The sequence below is a fragment of the Tauraco erythrolophus genome, chromosome 2, assembly GCF_009769465.1.
Source record: "Tauraco erythrolophus isolate bTauEry1 chromosome 2, bTauEry1.pri, whole genome shotgun sequence".
NCBI lineage: Eukaryota > Metazoa > Chordata > Aves > Musophagiformes > Musophagidae > Tauraco > Tauraco erythrolophus.
In genome coordinates, this window is record NC_141466.1 from 112,288,608 (window position 1) to 112,300,717 (window position 12,110).

General features: G+C 41.0%; 1 protein-coding gene across 1 annotated transcript in view; it reads right to left on the reverse strand.

The window, feature by feature from the left end:
- Positions 1-8,574, reverse strand: part of SUSD4 (sushi domain containing 4) — a 32,249-nt gene extending 23,675 nt beyond the window's left edge. The window contains exons 1-2 of the mRNA XM_009986459.2: positions 8,520-8,574; positions 7,072-7,284 (exon numbers count right to left, since the gene is read on the reverse strand). Of these exons, the coding sequence (XP_009984761.2) occupies positions 7,072-7,284; positions 8,520-8,574 (268 nt within the window). The remainder of the gene's footprint in view (positions 1-7,071; positions 7,285-8,519) is intronic.
- Positions 8,575-12,110: the final 3,536 nt, after the last annotated feature.

Sequence of the window (12,110 nt, forward strand, 5' to 3'; positions counted from 1 at the left end):
ATGCGAAGGCAGACTCTTTGACAGCACTAAGGACAGGACAAAAGAAAAGATAAAATACAGATATGGCATGAGGAACACAGAAAACCTGCAGTTTTAGCAGAGAGACAGATGAAAATCAGGTACATTTACAAGGGTTTATCCAGCTCCATTCCACAGTTTGTTATGAGAATATCTTTACTTTAATCTCATTGATTCTGTTTTAAATCAGATAATTTTATGTGCCTGAATTCATATGCCTTTAGAGGGTGCGATTTTTAAGGCCCTGAGCAGCATCTCAAGTGTTTGTAGAAGACTCTCAACAAGGGAAATGACTGCAAACCTCTAGTGATATACAGACATGGGCTCTACTACCTGGCTGTGATACAGGTATCGGACAGTCTTATATGTTCCTGTATATATCAGTGTCAAAGACACCAAAAAATAAAATAAAACTCGTAAGACTGAAAAATGAAAGATGTTGCAGAAAGTGGAAGGAAGGGGTGAGACACGGTAAAAAACCCTTTGATAATACTGAATAAGTAAGAGGCAAGCCAAAAGGATATGAAGGAATAGTCCAGGTGACTCAAAGTTCGTCCTCATCATAAATGCAAAGTGAGATTAAACACAAGAAAGGAAAAGATTAAATACTGGGAAAATATAATGAAAATTATCTGTTTGCCTGCCAACAGGCAATCCATGACACAGATGGCAATAAAAGTTTCCAGGCATCAAAACTCACAGTGTTTTGAATAAAAGCAAGACAGTAAAAATACTAGAAGCCTGTTTTATGCTGTTTTTTTTTTCCAACACTTCTGCCACAAGAGACAATTGTCTTCATTTAGAAATGCAGGAAATTTCAGAAGTACCTTGAGACTTGCATAAAAGTTTCTGCTGTTTTCATGGGTAATTCTTGCTAACGAGGAAGAGGTAACTCTAAATTTGTGTTTGGCAATTAATTGTGAACATGCACAAAGTAAAGCGATAGCAACAGCTTGCTTGTTTGCTTAAAAGCTCAACTAGAATCAAGGTAAACTGTCATTCAGCATAGCACACACAAACCACTAAGAGCAAATATATTTCATAATGTGTTTGTTTATTTAGATAAACTAGGGGATCTGTTATTCTGAGACCCCATCACTAAATTTCACTAATACGAAGTGGAAGAGTGCTGCTTCCCCAACTAAAACATATTTTCCTTTGCACCTTCCCATTATAGGGACGTTTTCTGAAATACACTGTGCTTAGCTAACTTTTGTTATGGGGCCTGGACACAGTATTAGTCAAAAATTCCCGTTTCTCTTGTTACTGTTAGCTCCTCAGCTGCTGCAGCAGGTACCTCCTGCTGCCTGTGAGGAAGGGCTGGCAGCCTGCAAGGCTGTCTGAGCTCCAGGAAAGCAGTTTAATTAGAATTTATTCATTTATAAACACCTAAGTCTGGGTGGATGCGTACCCTAACAGAAGGTTACACAATGCCCCGTGATGAGGGTGCAGACAGCACCTTCAAAGAATGAACAATTCTCTCTCTCTGGCAAGTTAATCAGCAGAGGAGGGAGCAGAGGATGCCCCATGAGAAATGCCTGACACAGCTTTGAATGCTGTCATGAAGAAGCGGCCCTGGGCACCCCTGAGGATGGGATGAGATAGATGGGGATCCTGCTCCATGGCCACGCAGAAGGAGGTTGAAGACAGATGCCAGAAGATAATGTCAGCGAACAGCTCACTCTCTCCACATAACAGCTTTCTGTTGCTATACAAATAAAAGAGATGTGTATACATACACTGCAGTAAAAGATGAGATTTCACTTTCAAAGCAGGGGAAATTGATTCCGTAACAACGATCTATTACAGTAACTTCATCCCCATTATTCCAAGTAACAGCTATAGATTGAATCATTTTAATCGGTAGATGTTGGCAGAGAGCAGTGATGAGTTGCTCAGGGTACCATCCTTTGCCTGCAACATCCTGGCTGACTTTGATAACAGGCCTATTACAAGCCCCAGCTAAACGTGAGACCGATGGACCTACAGTATTACAGCTCTTTTTCCTGATACCTTGTGAGCAAATGCTTTCCCGTTGGCTGAATTTGTATTGTTTAGCACTTAGTCAAGCATAAATTGCAGCAGCCACCTCTCCGCAAACAACCCGATTAGCTGGCACAAGTTCTGCTTGGAAAAGCTGCAAATAAGTGACTGGATTTTAAAATGTCCTGTCCTAGAAAATAAACTGCTTTATCCTAAGTACTTTTCAGCAAATCTGTGGAAGCTACTAAACCATTTAAGGGAATACATGGTCTTTAACCAGCATTGAACAGTGATGGCTATGGCTTACGCTCCTTTCTGGCAGTTTTACATGATCTGCTTGTACCTGCTGTGTGAATATTAAAACAGGTCAGCTAAAAGAACGTCCTAGTTAGAAACACATTTCTTATCTTGCAGAGGCACAAAGAGGTGGGGTGTAGCCAGCTGGCCCAACAGCCGGCCAGGTGCAAGGGCCCATCTTGACTTCACTTTCACGAAGATGCAGCTTTGTACATTAGGAGTTCTTGGCTTTAGCAAATCGTGTGTCCTCCATCACAGGAAGATTGATCTGAAGAGTAAAATCTGTTAAACGCTATAGTCCTAGTGCTTTAGTTTATGTGCAAACCATGCATCATCTCCCAGAATTCTTCCAGGCCATGGGGAAGGAGGACCACCCTCCCTCTTCCCAAAAAGCACCTGGACCATAAAGGCAACTCAGAAGGAAGGCACGACCTGGACACTATGGAGATAGCCATAACTTCCATAGGTACCAGCTGGCTTAGCATGGCTTTTGTCTACTGTGGGTGAACTCTTACCCTCCAAAAATTGTCTCTGGTCCATGCTAATCCAGAAGGTGTTCGTAGGAAATGCTTGGGGAGTACTACTTGATATTGGCCAAAACCATGTCAGGGACCTTTCTAACCCTGTAATGGTATGTGCAATGGAAGAACAGTGCCCTGGCCCCTGCGCTGGCACTGTTTTGTTTACTAGTCCGTATGTAAACTCAAACGCAGAGGTCCAGTGCTCCTATGTATCTCACTGTGGAGTGGCTTCTGAATTAGCCTTGACTACATCTAGCCACAACACCGACAGGCTGGAACAGAGAGGAACAGGGAGGAAGGACAAAAGGAGCATCATGATGGATGGGTTGAATGCAGGGACAGCTCATCTGCACCCTGTCCCCTGAAAAGCAAGCATTTAAGATTGATACTGTCTCTTGTTTTTCACTAGCGTTAAATCCATAGTACTGTGGTCGTTCTTGGATGGCAAACACGGTATTTCAGTGCATATTAAATAACACTTTATTGTCTTTGCTTGTATTACAATAGCGCACAGAGACTTGGCCTGAGATCTGTGGCCATCATGCTAAGCACAGGTTGCAAATGTCATATAGTGCTTGCAACCAGGCTTAAGAATCAGCAAACGCTGGGCAAGACAGGTAAGAGAAGGAGAAATAAAATCATTTCAGTCATCTCATGGATCCAGGGACAAAGGCAAAGAGAAACGAGTGCTAACTGTCATACAGGAAAACTGTAGCCAAACTGTGCTCTAGTCCACTACTTTTACTGCAGGTTTATCATCCCTGTCAGCGGGAGAACGAGGCACTGAGGACATCTTGAAGGCATCTGCCTACAGAAGCACTGGAAGAGAAGGGTACAGCTCTTTGCGTGGCTGCCAACCCCATGTAGGCTGTAAATTTAGATTCAGTCTCAGAGGGAAGAGGTAGCATTTGTTCCAAGTAGGGCAACAGTCTCAGCAGCTACATTATCACAGTGGGAGAAGATTAGATTAAAGTGTGAAAAACATGACATATTGCTCTTAAACAGTAAATACAAAATTCCTACCTTAGAGCTTTGGTATTTATGTGCATAACCATATTAGAATTGATGGAAGTTATAGTCACAACATGCTGTAGATCCACATGAGAACATAACTCTAAGCACACAGATTTTTGATAGGGCATTTATTGGGCACCTAGTCATGCAACTTCATTCTTGTACTGACACTTAACATCTCCTGCCTCTTAACGAGAAATGACAGACCTATAAAATCAAATTGATTGGATGAAGAGCTCCAGGCAAATGTATTAGTTTTAAAATCAATTACATTCTGAAACAGATTGCTTTGCTTCCTTTGGTAAATAGCATTCGTTTGTGATTAGAGATTGTCCTAGTAAACACATAGTTACAATTAAATGTACATAACATATAGATATAAAGTTATATGTAACCATCCTTAGTTGAATCCAGGCTTCTGAGATTAACTTAAAATGAACTGCAGTATTGACTACTTTTACTGTTTAAGCTCAGCTGGCAATATCTGGCATTTACATATGCTGTGATGAGGGGCAGGTATGGTACAGCATACCATACATAGCACACGTGGCGATCAGCCCCTGCTTTAAATGAGTAAAAGCAATATAAAGTTTGTTTCGCTCAGTGATAGCTAATGATGAATGTTAAAACATTAACTTCTTACTTCTCCACTAGTTGTGACAAATTTCAAATTTATTTTTATATATCATTAGAGAATTTCTGCAACGAGGATTTTTATGTATGTCATTAGGCAGCTGAGAATTACAAACCCTGTTATAATTCCTCCTTAACTGCTCTCCAGATGTTCTACATTCCTACACTGCCCACCTCCCTCTCGTGCTCCTCTCTCATCATTCTGCTCCCAGTACACAAAAGGATCACTCTAAAAAGCACTTAAGCAAATGCTTAGGTCTCATGGATCGCCACTCAATCTTTGCTTAGTATTTGTTCTGAATCAGTGGTTATACTGTGCATTGCAAAGAAGAATTAATTCCGTCATCTATTTTTTTTGCAATTGCTAAACTCTAGGATTGTTTTAATAATACCTGAGGTATTATTCTACAGTTAATCAGGAAAGTACTTAAGCACTTGCTTCACTAAATCCTAAATCAGGGTCCTACTCTTCAGTCCAAATAATAAAAAGCGTTTTTGCCTACGCCTAATTTTGAGCACAGAACTTTAACAAGACTAATCACATAATTACAGCTATGCTCAAGCTTAAGTGCTTTGCTTGATCAGAGCATTGGCTGGCAATCCTTTTTTAAGTGTTCTGTGCTGTAAGGTAATGATTATCTTTTAAGCAACTGTTGTCACATCATCCATCACATTCTCATCTTCCAATTTCTTTCTTTTTTGAAAACACCTGGCTCGAGTGTTGATCACACCAACATGAGTGGCAGTTTTGCTGTTGATGACATTGTGATCAGAAACTTCCTCCATAGATTTCCGCTGAACTGGGGGGTGTGTGGGTGGGTGAGGCTGGGAAGAGGTTTGAATATTCAATAAAACATGTTTATGCTTGTTTTAACAACTGCAGTGGATGATACAAGTACTATTTCACAGATGCACATCAAAATTCTTAGAAGCTACCTGCAGTAGTTAAGAAAACATATTTTTCAAGCATTATAACCTTTTCTGGTAGTTTGAATACCCAGTTCAGACATATTGTCCTGTCACTCTACATGTATTTTTTCTTAAATAACCATGAGATGAGAGACAAGGGCATTTATGAAAGGTGACTGTAACAGCAGTGGCATGAATTTCATACATACATTATTTTTAAAGGCATCAGGTTGTTTTTTTTGACGTTGCCCCGTGCCACCATTACGACCAGATGTTATTGGCCTCGACTGCCTTTATGTTCTACATGTCAGCTGTCATCTCAATGCGTACCCTGAGACAGCTCATGACTGTGCCCCACACAGCTCTGTAGCCTGTGGCCTCGGTCATGTCCAGGAGTCCATATTTCACCAAGAACCTCTCCTGCCAACAGGGCAGCTACCTGAAAGACCATGGACTACTTACCAGCTGCCTAAAGCCACTCTCTCAAATATCTCATGCACCACTTTCACACAGACCACTGTTTAGGCTTGTTCCCTTCACGTGTATCTCCTCAGCATGATCCTTCCAAGGCCTGCTTGCTCCTCTTGTGGCACATCCCTTCATGCACCTCTGTCCTGGCACAGGATTCTCACACTCACCCACCCATAGCATAAACAAGTACTTGCAGTTTTAATACATGCTAAGTGATGCATAACCCTATGTAGCAGATGTGCTTATGAGCCACGTAAGTCTTCAACTACTTTTGAATGAAGTCCATTTATTAATCTTATTTTAAATTATGGAAGACATCCTGAAACAGAATTTATCTTGCTCCACCTTGAAGACAATGAGACAATAGCAAATGACTTCAGTGGAGAAGTCACAAGACTGAAATGTACACACTAGATTTAATTAACACTTTTCATGGCTGTTGATTTTAATAGCTCTTTTTAGCAAAACTGAATCAACAAAATCAACAAGTTACATCTTTAATATATTTGGTGAAATAAACAGTTTGTGCTGCTTGGATGTATTTTGGCCAAAATTTACACTTACGATATTCAAATGAATCCTGCCTCTATCTAACTCCTAGAAGAAGAAAGTAATTTAACGTTCTAATTATTTAAAACCAAGTACAACATCAAAAATGCAATAAAAATAAATTAGCTTATCCCATAATAGTCTGAGTTATCTCAAAGTAAACTTCTGCTTTAAACTTCTGCAGTCCATGCATATTTGATTTTCCTACTTGAATCATGCACAAGTCATAAAACATAATTGTTTAAAACTCCTGATTAGCAGGAGCAGTAGCATTGGAAATTCATTATGTTTTCCTAGTAAAATATTGCAGAAAGGAGTATTCAGTGGGCAGCTTTAATAAATAGTTACAGTTTACTTATACTGGAGGTTGTTTTTTCTCTTTGCATCAATTTGTACTAGTTAAAAGTAGAAACGTATTATCTTTTTTTTTCTGCAGATTTCTTTATGTCCCTTTCAACGTAATGCGTGTGTGCGCTCACACAACCTCTCACGGTATAAATTTAACTGACAAATGGAAACTATGGATGGGATGGATGGGAAACTAAAGTACGTATCAAACAAGACACAGCGAAATGGACTCCGTTCTTCTGTGTTTTGTGCTGAGACACACAGACAAGGTACGCGGACAAGTGAGCAGAACTGACACTGGTGAACTGCTTTAAGAAAACTGACTTACCTTCTTGTAGGCACACAGGTTTATCACTTGGTTTCCAGCTCAGGGAGCCATTAAAGTGTCTCACACAAAGTTTTTTTGAAGTACCGTTAAGCCTGTATCCTTCTTGGCAATGGAACCGGACCACCACGCTTTCAAAGAAAACACCTGCGCTGGGTGTCTTGTATCCGTGTTCAGGAGCTCCAGGATCAGCACAAGCATGTAGGTCATCAAACCCTATGTCAGATAAAGATACAATCAAAATGTGCTCATTTACTCCTCATGCAGCTGTAGTCGTGCTTTTTCTAGATTTTTCCATTTGACGTTTAATCTTCATGGGAGCCTCGGATCTTCCATTAATGGCCACTAGCAACCCTACTTGAGCACCCCGTACTCCAGACTCAGGAGAGGACCAACCTCCAGCTACAGCAGAAATACTCAGGTGACAGAAATACTCCCGTCTTGTTGTGCGGCTACTCAGGAAGCAAAATCAACCACATTCCTTAGCAGCCAACCTGGATAAAAATAAAGCACTTGACCCAGCCTACCAGTGGGGATTGCAAAGTAATGTATCTGCAATTACTCTTGGGGACTACGGGATTTTGGAGGCCTGGTACAGTCACTGGAAAGAATAATAATGTGTGAGAAACAGAGAAGAAGAGGAAATAAAGAAAAGAGCATGAAACCCAACTGCCATCCAAAGATCACTAAACCAGAAGATGAGCTGCTAGGTACAGGGAGGGAGCTCTACCACAGGGAAAAGGGATGCTGTGACACTGGATGTATGTGATCCCCCTATCATGTTGGCTCAGTGGCCCTACCAAATTCTTAGAACAGTTATGAGAGTGCTGTATTACTGCATTGATGCCAGAAGGGAGTTTGTATAGACCTTTACTTCCACAAAATTAACTGTAAAATAACAAACAAAACCCAGTTGCAATCATAAAATGTGGCTGTTTATCACTTTATCCAACTCATTTCGATGTCATTTACATAATCGGAAGCTTTTTTTACTGCAAAGCAACAAAGGTTTAGTGCAGCACTGAACAAGTATTGCATACTGAAAGACCAAACAGCTTAGCACGCAAGGGGGCAATGAACGCCGGTGGGGGTGATGCCTGGAAAATTTGAAAATCATCGCACTGTAGCTTTAATGTTTTGATTTTAAAAGAATAGTATCAGAGAGCCTCAGCTGCTTCCTGGATGATAAGGATGAAGTGCCTCCGTGGTTCAGTCAGAGAGAAGGAAGCTACGACAGTAGAAGACTTTTCAAAGTAAGTATCTGTTTCCTGAGGTCAAATCATTCCCTCCACCGCAGGGCTCCGTGTGACGCTGTGGCAGCCAAACGGGCAGCGCTGGAGGTGATAAAGGGCTCTCGCATTTGAACATTAAATTTCTCCCTTCAGTCTGAAGACTGCTAGTGGAGAATACAAGAAGCACACACCAAGCCACTGTGTTGCATGTCCAACTACCTGCTCCTGCTAGCAGAGCCAGGGCGCGCCGTCGGGTCACCAGAGCAGATTGCATCTTCCAGACTCCATACACAGCTGATTTTATGTCAGCCCAAGTCACTGCACTGAACTCCCCAACCAGGCTACAATTTCCAGGAGGTGACCTGATGGCCAGAACTCAGCGCAAATACCTACATGCCATGCATGCTGGCGAGAGCCATCACCTACACCCAGCATCTGCCCCTCTGCAGTGCTCCGATACCGGGGCTCTTCAACAGAAGAGATTTCATGAGTGTCCCCTCTCTTTGCAGAAGCAGCACAAGAGCAGCAGAGCATCTGCTCTTACACGGTTTTACTCCTCCATCCAGTGAAGCTTATCAAAAGAACTGAAGGGTCAGCGCAGTAGCCAAGCCAAACAAATTTCAGAACTTCTCACCCTCTGATCTGCCACACGGCTCAAGACCTCCAGTACAAACTTGTACTGGAAGTTGCCCAAGACCCTCTATGATTTGCTAATATGATGAAGAACGAGAAATATAGTCATTATGTTCATAGGATTACATAGCGAAGGCACTACTTAATAATAGAGAAGGGCTGTCCATTTATACTGGAGATGAAAAAGAAGCTTCTTATGTTTCAGACACCAAACTCACATCTTTCAATAAAGTCAGTGATGATCTTAATTATTTTCCATTAAACCAAAGGATAGCATGACATTTAGCTCAATCTTATTACGTCAGTAATCTCGGAATTTGCAGTCAGGCAAGGGACATTATAACCCACCTTGAAATATGTGTCCTTTCTTACTAGCTGCATCAGGGGAAGGTACACAACTGCCTACTACTATGCCTCTGCAACAACAGAAAAAGGAAAGGTGCTGAGGTCACGTACAATTTGCCAGGTAAAAAAACGAGCCGAGCTCATTTCTCAGTTTTCATTAAGTCAAATATGCAAAGTTAGAGATTTTGGGACCGTCAGCACAAAACCCAACATAGAAGGCAAGAATGTTTTTTTTCCCTGGTGCAGCCTAATTGTGTGACCCTACTGCCACTTTTCTGGTGACCTTTCGCAAACAAAGATTTTCATTCCTCCTAGGATTTTTGCAGTAGGTTGATCTCTTAGGTTCTTTTTCTCAAGCACAGTTTGCGAGCAGACAAATCTGCCCCCATGGGGAATTCCCAAGAAGGAACTGGAACAGGAATGGAAAAATTGAATTATGTACTCTCTAGTTTCTACGAAGTCAGCAGCCAGCTGTTATTCAGCTACTGAATAAGAGATGACACATGGAATCGGCACAGGATCACTGCTTCCATGCGGCACTTCCACTGCTTGTTCCTGAAGCAATGAAGAAGAAAAGAATCTCAGGGAATAGCCAGTTGGGCAAATCACACGCAGTACAGTACCTTCTCATGGTAAGACCATAAAGGTAAAGCAAACAAAATCCCAGCCCCATCTTTTCTCCACAGGTATCAACAGTAGACTTGGCCCAAACCTCGGTCCCACTACAATCAGTGGAAGTCACTTGCATGGCAAGCTTCTTTTTGAAGATGTGCGTGACACAGGCGCAGAGCAGTGAAGCCAGTGTTGTGCCACCTTCTCCTGCGCTTTGGCTGAGGAGGAGGCAAGGACATGTGCAAGGGAGGGACAAGGAGGCTGGCCGCTGTGCCAAGGATCTCCCAGCGCACAGAGGGCACCACAGCTGTTTTGAAGAGGCCATTGCAATTTAGAGAAGCCAGGAACTGCTCTGATTTTCACTAGGGTTGCTCCTCTTTTGCACAAGAGGTACATCGAGTGTTGTGATGGCTTATTTAGTCGAGAGCTGAGCCCAGCAGTCTGTTCCAATGAAACTCCTGGTACAATATTCAAGGACAACAACGCTGAAACATTCCTGAGAGTTGCCATCTTCCAGTTGTCCTTAATGAGATCAGACTTGGACACTTTACACGACAATCCTTTCCATATAATCTTGTCTATTTAAGCTCCACCCTATCCTGTCAAAAATGAGCAAATGCATAAATGAAATACAGCTTGGTACATTAAGTCTTTTCTTTCCATCATCTTTAGTTTCTTTTCTTTTTCAAAGCTATGCTTTCAAGAGCAGCTACTCAAAGTTGTGATATAGTATTTTTATAATGGTAGGAGCAATCTCATGTTATAGACAGGACATCTTTTTCTTTGGTTCCTTTAGAACCTGATGAAACTGGCCAAAATGGTTTTCAGCCAAGAGTCGTAAGATAAGTCTTTGGAAAGAACCATAAAAGCTACATAAATGGGAAAGTCAATCTTTTGGTTATAATAGAAAGGCGGTACCCTGCAGGAAAGAATATATCAAATAAGATAAAAAAATAACTTAGAACTATAATGGATTCTGTTTTTTCATAAACCCTTCAATGAGTCTTTGGGGAAAAGAATGAAATTTTACTTTGACTACTGGATTTTTTCTCATGGTTACAGAGAGGGAAGAGGGAATTATCAGCACCTACTAGTGAAAAATATACAACACACTTGTAAAATAAAGCTGTAAATTTTCATGTTACCTATACAGTAAAAATTTAGTAAGGTCAGCAGCCATCATCATAATCAACACTGCATCACTAGCAACAGCTTTATGGGATGCTATTGTATGGCTTCAAATCCCTAAAGTAAAGACTACACAATTACTGCTGAAATTGACTATTTCAGTCATCGAAATAGCTTAATACTCAATCTAACTTGAAAACTTTTAGTTTCAGGGCACCTTTAAGGGATATTGTGTAAAATATAATGAGCAATAATACCTTCTGGTGAGGCTCATGAGTACATAAGGTCATCATCACCAGTAAAACATGCAATCGATACAGAATATATTTTGGTTGTGGTATTTACCATATATCTACTGTTGGACCAACAGGAGGTCATCAGAAAATAGCGATGCTCTTAACCTGGATAAAACACAAGCAGTTTATATGGGTTCCTATTTTATCTAAATTACTTGGTATTGTCAGTCAGACAAAAATGATGTCAAATTAATCAGAAGACCAAAAAATAAACAATGCCCTCCTATTTTACCTAAATTACTTGGTGTTGTCAGTCAGATAAAAATGATGTCAAATTAATCAGAAGACTAAAAAATAGGCAGTGCTGTCCTCGGAGTGTAAAACGAACCATTGTAATTCATTTGAATAGACTATATTTCTAGAATTCTGCGTTGTACGTTCTCAACATATAATGATTCATCTCGTCCCCTGATGAAAAGCTTGACATATTGGAAGCAAGGGGAAAATCACATATTTGTGATGACAAGAAATCATGAACTGAACTTCAGACATGCCTGAAAAAAGGCAGGAGGAAGAATCCCTCAGCTCTTCCCATCATTCTCTATTTCTCTGCACCTTTTTCTCGGTTTCCTCTTTTGTTTTCCTTGTTTCCCTCCTCCCTCACCTTCACATCTTACAGCTCCTTGTAAATTCATGGTGCTGGCGAGGCGATTTCTAATCTAGATTTGATGGACTTCTTTGCCTCTAAAACTGCTATACAGCATTTCGCTGACACGCTGCTGATGCATGTTAGCTCAGAAATGGCTGCACTCATTCTTGAACAAGAGACATCGCTCTCATTTCAGTCCGTTACACA